We start from the raw sequence: 7,957 nt of genomic DNA, 5'->3' as shown, positions 1-7,957 counted from the left end.
ATACCCTGCTGCAAAAGGAGAGGTCTGAATCTGAAAAAGAACTTTCTGTTGCTTCCTTAACAAATGGGCCTTTTCCTTTCTGTTCTCCTTTCTGCTTCCCTATTCACATTACAATTATCCCAGGCTCCAGAACATACTTTCAGTTTTGAAACTCTCTATAAGTCTATACTTATGAAGAGCTCCTGCAAACAGTGTCATCAGCCCAAGTGCATATTTTTGTATTAGTGATACATAAGCCAGTGCTTTAACAGGTCATTGTGTCATTCACAACATGATTCAGCTATGACAATAATTCTACAAATGTATCAGTATGTTGGGTTTATTTAGTTTGGGACACTCATTTTGCTCACTTCTTTTGCTTAGGGTTCTCAACTGCCTTTGAACTTTTTTCGTACAAAACACAGTTTGTGATAGATGCCTTCGTTGAACTATTAAACAGAAGAATGATGCATAAGGCCCTTTGGTAACAGTGCTGGGAAAAAAAATAAAAAATGATGCAATAGATGCAGGAGGAAGAAGCAGTCCCTGCCCCGAGGGTTCAAAGCACGCTGTTAGTAAGGGACCCAATGCACAGGCTGGAGCTACACCCTGTGGCTGTGGGAAGGAACTTGTGGTCATGAGGGCCCTTGTGGGGCTCCCAGCTCTTCCAAGGAACAGCAGCACAGCCTTGGACTTAGGCTGCTGTTGCAAGCACACGACATTGCTGTGAGTTCAGCCGTTTTCCCCTTTACATTCTGCACAGACATTACGCAGTTAATAAGCCAATAAACTTAAATGCAGAAACAGCGGACTGAAGTTTGCAAAGCAGAACAAGATCGTTGCTTACTGGTGAGGAACATACAAAAGGACTTGGACTACTACATAATAACGTGTAGCCAGTTTCTAGGCAGATATTTAGAAGAATACATGTGTAAGGAGGATGATTTCACACAGATGACTACTCTTCCCCTTCTAGAGGAAAGCACCTGTGGGACAAAATCCTTAGGAGGATTCTGCTGGGATGGACTGTCTTGGACAAGGTAGTAGATCTTTCCTCCCATTTTTGAGGGTCTGCAGGGCTTCATAGGAGATACCACGCTTTTGCATCAGCTCTGACCTCAGCTAGCTCCTTTTCAACCCCAGCCTCAGCTCAGCCACACATACACGTCTAAGAGACAGAAGATACCCTCTCGCACTCTGACCATCCTAATCTATAATGAACTTTCCCGGAGCAAACGTTGTTCATTTCCACTATGCTCCACCTTCTCCATTACACCTCTACTCAGCCCAAATTACACTGTGGCATCCAGGGGGGAAGGAATGTAGGTGGGTGGATGAAGATACTCAAGATAGCTTCCTTTATTAAGGGTGACACGAAGAATCCTGTCGAGGACATTACCCAAAAAGCATACTGCAACGTGTCCTGAAGTTTTCATTTTCCTTGGCAGGGACTGCACCTGCTTTTCTTTGTATGATGAATCAATTTTTACAGGACCATAAGAAACTTTGAACAACATGTTTGGGCTGTAGATCGCTTCTGCAAGTGCTGAAAATTCTCTTAGGGACAACCTAACGCAAACTTCTCAAGAAACCAAAGACTCCCTCCTCCTGTTGATCTTGAGTTTCTAGCCTAAGACAATGGCATGAGGGGGCCCTTAGAAGGCAGATAGAATTAGGGAAACTGTGCAGTCAACTGTCTTCATAATTAAACTGTAATTCATAATTAAACTAGTGAAGCTAAATATATATAATCTTTTAAACTTTTCAGATCATATCCTGCTGATAAATACATAAATCCAGCTGAGGGGTGAAATGAATCTCACGAGTTGAGCTGGAAAAAAAAAAAAATCACCAAACGCTGAAGTGGGAGAGCTTGCAAAGGGATAGAGCTTTTTATTATCCAGAGATGCTCTTTGACTGGTAAGCACTGTGAGAAACTCTTTGCTGGATCCCAGGCTAGGGCATTCACATTTCTAGAGCTTGACACTACTAAGAAGCTTCAGAGAAGGGGAGAAAATTTTTGTTTGTTTCTCACAAACATGGTCATAATTCTTCCTTTTTGTAAGAAAGGGAAAAAAATAGTTAAAAGTAGTAATAAGACATATTGCATGCAGTTATCCCATGTGGACATGGAATTAAATGCCTAGCCAAATTAACTCATTTTATCCATGGACATCACTTACCAGAAGTGACATGCGAGATAAAGGATAAAGATAATGCACTACCAAAAAAAATATCCAAACAATTCCCCCAACCCCAAATAATCCCCTAGTTAATTTTCAGTGTGCACACTAAAGCAGTAAATTTTAAAATCTGCTTTTTAAAAACACGTTTAAAACCAGCAGACTGTTTCGCTTTTCCTCGACACAGAGCAGACTATCATTATTAGAGACTGGCTGAGCCGTATTTTAGAATACAAAAAATTATGAGAATTAATGCTGGCAGAGGCTGATGATTGGGGATAGTAAAGAAATAAAGACTGGGAAAACTCAATGGTTTACACGCATTTCAAAAGAGGGACTAATGAAGTGGTGATAAGCAAATAATAAAGCAACTGACAGGAAGATTACCATTAGACTTTGGATTTGACCAGCAAACAAAGAGGAGAGATGTTCTAAGGACATTGGATATCGAAGAAGGTGGAGAAAACCATAAAGATAGGACATTGCTTTTATTAACCAAACCTGTTTAGAGAAAAAAAGAAACAAAACCACAAACCAGCAGCCAGAATCTGATACACAAGGATGACAACTGACAAAGGGTTGCTAGCAGTGGATGCGTGGGAGAAAGGCATCTCAGCCCAAGGCCGGTACTTTTCCCTGTCTACATTCCGTTGCACGATGGTGGGCTGCATCGCACTGTGACATTTCTGAATGCAAAACCATGGCTCGGAGATTCTACAAAAATATAAAAAGTCACAGTTCGAGTTGTCATTTTTTCCATACTGATGTTTTCCTGAGATTCAGGAGACTAAAACACTTCAATGTGGAGAAGAGCTGTGTGGTCAAGTCCAGCCCTCTTCAAGGGAAGGCCTGTGCCCTAAGTATGCAGTTCTTCAAATCTCCCCTCGTACTGGCACTTTCACACATCGCATCTAGAGGTGGTGGAGGCGACATCTCATCTGGGCAGGCAGCTACTAAGTGCATCGGGCCTTGGTACGGTCACAAAGTTCATGGTGCAGTGCAATAGTGGACAGATCTTCTCGTGATCCTTCAACACTTCACTCAAGTGTTTCATTTCATCTGTTAGCTTTCCGATTTCTCTCTTCAGGGAGGTATTTTCTTGCTCAAGAGACTCATATTCCTGGAAGGAGGAAAAAAAAAGCCTACTCATAGTCAAAACATTCTTTTCAGTGCTCCCACCTTGAGTATATTCAAGTAACTGTAGGAAAGAAGTGTGGTTTCTTATTATAATGTGCAAAATGCTAAGGAAGGACAGGAACAGCCTCGAGCAAACCTGGGTGCTTAAACAGGGCAGGTACTTCACGACCTGCGTCTTGAGCATGATGCGACTCCTTTTGCAGGAGGTGCCCCTGGATGGGGGGCTCCCCCGCAGCCCAGAGCTACAGAGGCAGGTGATGGTGCCCCTGTGGCGGCCTCTCCCAGCCCTAGGCTGTGCCAGGCAGCTCCGCACCATCAGAGCTATGAAAATCAAAGTCCCGAGCCCCCACTTGGTCACCAGCAATCCTGGCCACTGCCTTGCTTGTCCCTGACCAGGATGCCTTTGAGCTAAGGCTCCTCTGGCAGTGCATACACTGCTGTTAACTGCAGGGGAGTTTTGAGATGCTCTGCAGCACGCACCTGTGACGGATGTGAGACTCGCATGTCACATTTTTTTTTGCTAGCTGCGGGTCTCAAGTGTCCCTGCTGCCAAGACTTCTCATCCCAAAGAGAAGAGAGCCTGAGGTTCAGAGACAGCCCACAGAAAACCTGCAGATGTCTGCACCTCGCTGCTGGCCTGGGGCTCAACACTCGCCCACTCAATCTCACCTCCCTGGGAAAGCTTCAGAGCAGGCTTCAAAGCCCACACGTGCCTTCAAGGGGCTGTTTACCAGGCAGAGGGGAGAGCCCTGCACAGTGCTCCTCTGGGCAGCCAGAGGCTGCCTCTGCTTCTCTTCTTTGCTGCAGCTTGGACCCCCCTGCCCTCCCTGACACCCTTCCAGCAACCACTCACATGCGGAGTAAAACAGGCAGGATCCTCCTGACACATCCCTGTAGCAGAGGCCACCATCCCCGGCTCTGCTCTCCTCTTGTGCCCCAAGCCCCATGGAGCAAGCGTTACCCTCCAGTCGCTCCATCCCTTTTGCAGGGCAGAGAACACCAAATTGCTCCTGCTGAGGAGGAACGCCTCTTCAGCCAGATCTGCCTGCACCTGGAAAAACCTGGGAATGAAGATTCCCAGCATGAGGAAGAGCCCCGAGCCCAGCAGGAACACCAGAGTGGCTGCACGACGGCGCAGTGACTCCAGAAAAGCCAGGGCTTGCCCCATCCAGAAGCACCCAGCACCTGGCTGTCTCAGGCACTGACTCAGAGAAGATCTGGGAAAAACCAAACCCCGAACTCCCCACCCTGTGCCTCCTGGCCTCTGCTGCCCGTAGGCAGCTCCTTTCAGCCTGCACAACCGACACAGCCACCAGCAGCAGGTCCAGCACCTACCCCGGGAGCTCCGCTACAACAAAAGCGCTGCTGTGTCGGGCAGCATCCCGACCCGGAGAGCGGCAACTCCTCTCCTCCAGCGTTTGTGCTGGGGACTAGAACCGCACGTGTGATATCGAGAAGCGTTGAGAGTTTCTGGAAGAATGAGCCACTTTCATGCTTTTTGGAAACACCCACTGCTATTTATCAGAGCGCACATGCATAGCAGCTAACTGAACCGAGCTCCCGCGCCAGTTTTGGAGTTCCTAAGAAGCCTTTTCGAGCGGGTATTTCTGCCTCACATCACAGTTTTAAGCTGAGTGAAGCCAGCGCTGCCACCCCGCAGCGGTCCCCTCCTCCACCACCTCCTCCCTGGGGCATCCCTGCTCCATCGCAGCGCTCCTGCTGGGCTTACCCCGGCTCCAGAAGCGAGCAGCTTTGCCGGGGGACACCAGGAGCCCCGGGGAGCAGCTCGCAGGTGGCCAGGGGCCAGCAGGTGCGGGCACGGCCGCGTCCCCCCGTCCCCGCCGGGCAGGGCTCCCCCAGCCACCCGGGCACCCCGAGCCCCCCGGGCACCTCGTGCAGCTTGTCTGCCTTCTGCGTCTGCTTCTTCCGGCTTCTCTGCGCCGCCACCCGGTTCTTTTCTCTCCTCCTCACCTTCCTGTCGTCTTCTTCGTGACTCTGGAAAGACACCGAGCCAGCAGCGCCTCGCCGGCCGTCCGGGAACCGGCGGGGGACTCCCGCGGGCGGGAGCGACGAGCTCCGGCAAGCGGCCACCGCGGCCCCGGCAGGCACCCAGGGGCCCCCGGCAGGCACCCAGGGGTCCCCGGCAGGCACCCACCGCATCCCCGTGCCCCCGCCCCTACCTGCTGGCCGCCCTCGGAGCTCCGCGGCAGCGCGCTGCCCGCCGCCGGGACGCCGCCCGACATGCCGCCGGCTGCCGCCCGCTCCGGGGCGCCGCTGGGCAGCCCCGGCCCCGGGGAGGGCTGGAAGGAGGCAGGGAGGGCTGCAGGCACGGCCCCCCCCGGCCCGCCCCGGCCCGGCACCGGCACCGGCACCTGCGGGCCCCGGGGCGGAGCCGCCGCCCGCATGGAGCACACGTGGAGGGCCCGGGGGCTGCGCCCCGCCGCCGGGGGAACCCCCCCAGTTCCCGGCCCCGCGGCACGGAGCTGCCCGAAATTCCCCCGGAGAACCCCCCCTCCAAAAAAATTGCTCCCCCCCGCAGCCCGGCTGGCACGGCCAGGCGCAAAAGCCGCGCAGCAGCCGCGCAGCCTCACCCCCGCGCACTCCTGCCCGCAGCACTTGTGCGCCATCGGCTCCTCCGAGCGCCGTGGGCTTCAGAGAAGGGAGCCCGGCGCAAGGCGAGGCTCATCGGCGTGAGGACGAGGCATCGGGGCTGGAATAAAACGATTTTCGCTTTCGCTCCTCGCCCTGTTCCTTTAAATAATAAGGAAATGCCGCGCGCTTCTGGTAAAGGCGAAGCGAGGCAGCGGCTGGGGACAGCGCGGCTCTCCAGGACACAGCTCCCTGCCTTGTGCCACACCGAGCAGCGCGGCTCCTCTCCTTCCTAACGCGCTTCTAACCAAGCCACTGCTTCTCCCTCTGCTCGGAAGAATTCCTCTTTGCCCTGGCAGCCGCTTGCCAACGCCCTTGCTCTGCTGTAGGTGTGTGCACACAGCACCCCATGTGCCAGCGTGCGGGGCACGCGCACGTCCCCACGAGGGAAGGTGCTCCCCGGCACCACGCACGAAGCCCCAGGTATCTCAATGAAGGGGGCACTTCCCCGTTCTTCTGGTTTCCCCAGAAGTTTGAGTCACGCAGCTTAGATGAAGCTGAGGTTGCAGAGGCTGCAAATGGAGTGAATAAAGCCGGACGTTTTGGGAAGATCCAGCTAAGAGTTCGTGCTGAAGGTGAGAGAAATGCGCAGCTGGGGGCCAGGAGCTGGCCCAAAGTCAGTGCCGCTGAAAAGCCTGGCTAAGCGCTTCTCCCCAGCCCGGCTGCACCACCTCGGAGCGCTTTCTGTCTCTGCCCTCTGGGCCACCTCCACCTGGTGCTTTCCTAGAGCTCCCCAGGCCCTGGAGGACCGAGCAGCAGCGAGCCTTCCCCACTCCAATGTCCCCTGGGACCTACAGCCCTGACAGGCCCCTTCAGCTCCCTCACCAAAATGCCTCAACCAGCAGGCACCCGCAGGCTGTGCTGGGTCTGTGAGCACCCTGCAGGATGTTCCCGGCCCCCTGGTTTCTCCCCGCCTGGCTTCTCCCCTTCTCCGTCACACCAGCACCCAGCTGCTGGGTAACTCCTGGCAGCTGCAGCCTGAGAAGGTTTCCAGGACCCCACAAGGAGGGGACAAGTCGCAGGAAGGTTCCCTTGGGCCTGAGCACGGTCTGCTGGTGTTCAAAGTGGCAAAGGAAACGAAAAGTCAAAATTTGCTTGTGGGAACAAGTTTCTGCTTAGTATTAAAGCTCTATCTCTGGTACATCTGCAGAAATGCCTACACAGTAATTCCAGGTAACACAGCAGCAAAGGCAGAACATTTCTATGCAGGAGAGAAAACAAGCCCAGAAAGCAGCCTAGGCAGCTGAATTTACACTTTACCCTCGCAGCTTATCAGCGACTTCTGTCTGCGTTGAAGCAGCCTACACACACTCGGGCTGGAGCTGCGGTTGAACACAGCGCGGTGCTTCCAAAGCATGGCACAGAGCGCAGCTGGGGGTCAGGGCACCGAGTGCCCCAGCTTTCAGACACATCTTGGCGTCTGTGCCGAGATTTCTGGGAGTTTCTCCATGTGATGTTTGCCGTCACCTGTGTTAGAAAACGACACGCAGAGTGCGGGGATGCTCCTCCAGTCCCTCAGGTTTCACGGGGTAGGGGTGGCTCGCCCTCACCAGTGATAAACACGCTGCTGGCAGCACATGCTAATGAGCAGCAAGATGGTCCAGCTCACCCCAAAAAAGCCACAAAATTCAGCCTGCAAATATTGCCAAGCATCCTTCGCTGTTGAGCTGCCTTACAAGATTCAAGGGCTATATAAAGAAAACCTACCAGACATTTCTTGATGCAATACCAATTCAGCCCAAGTTAAAAATAAGTTTGGATGTTGTGACATTTCACTGAAAACCTGATTAAGCACTTGCCTTGCACAACACTGCTGATTTCTATGAAAAGTTAACTGAAGGATGAAAGGCTACGGGAATGGGAAAAAAAAATATGTATTTCTGCCAGTGGAAAATAGATCCCAGACACTGATAGTTGCAAACATCCCTTGCTGCAGAAATTTTTAATAATTAGGAAAAGAGCTGAGCACTCAAGTGTTGAGTTTAGCTCATCACAGGACTTCCGTTTCA

General features: G+C 52.4%; 1 protein-coding gene across 2 annotated transcripts; it reads right to left on the bottom strand.

Moving 5' to 3' along the window:
- Nucleotides 1-2,631: 2,631 nt before the first annotated feature.
- On the bottom strand, nt 2,632-6,051 carry BATF3 (basic leucine zipper ATF-like transcription factor 3). 2 transcript variants are annotated; one of them, XM_035559497.2, is made up of 3 exons: nt 5,891-6,051; nt 5,190-5,294; nt 2,632-3,282 (listed from the first exon to the last, which is right to left on the bottom strand). In XM_035559497.2, exons 1-3 carry the CDS (start codon nt 5,924-5,926, stop codon nt 3,097-3,099), a joined length of 327 nt encoding a protein of 108 aa, XP_035415390.1. In that variant the 5' UTR covers nt 5,927-6,051; the 3' UTR covers nt 2,632-3,096. The 2 variants fall into 2 exon arrangements, with proteins under 2 accessions (XP_035415390.1, XP_035415384.1); XM_035559491.2 differs by lacking the exon at nt 5,891-6,051 and adding an exon at nt 5,480-5,605.
- Nucleotides 6,052-7,957: the final 1,906 nt, after the last annotated feature.

The sequence above is a fragment of the Cygnus atratus genome, chromosome 3 (genome assembly GCF_013377495.2).
Source record: "Cygnus atratus isolate AKBS03 ecotype Queensland, Australia chromosome 3, CAtr_DNAZoo_HiC_assembly, whole genome shotgun sequence".
Classification (NCBI taxonomy): Eukaryota; Metazoa; Chordata; class Aves; order Anseriformes; family Anatidae; genus Cygnus; species Cygnus atratus.
Note: the sequence above shows the minus strand (reverse complement) of the source record. Positions and strands in the feature narration are given on the sequence as shown.

Coding starts and splice junctions, on each gene's coding strand:
- BATF3 (XM_035559491.2), bottom strand. CDS start 5,542: ATGTCGGGCGGCGTCCCGGCGGCGGGCAGCGCGCTGCCGCGGAGCTCC. Junction 5,295..5,479: donor GCTCCGAGGGCGGCCAGCAG/GTAGGGGCGGGG, acceptor GTGTCTTTCCAG/AGTCACGAAGAAGACGACAG. Junction 3,283..5,189: donor AGGCAGACAAGCTGCACGAG/GTGCCCGGGGGG, acceptor TCCTCCTTCCAG/GAATATGAGTCTCTTGAGCA.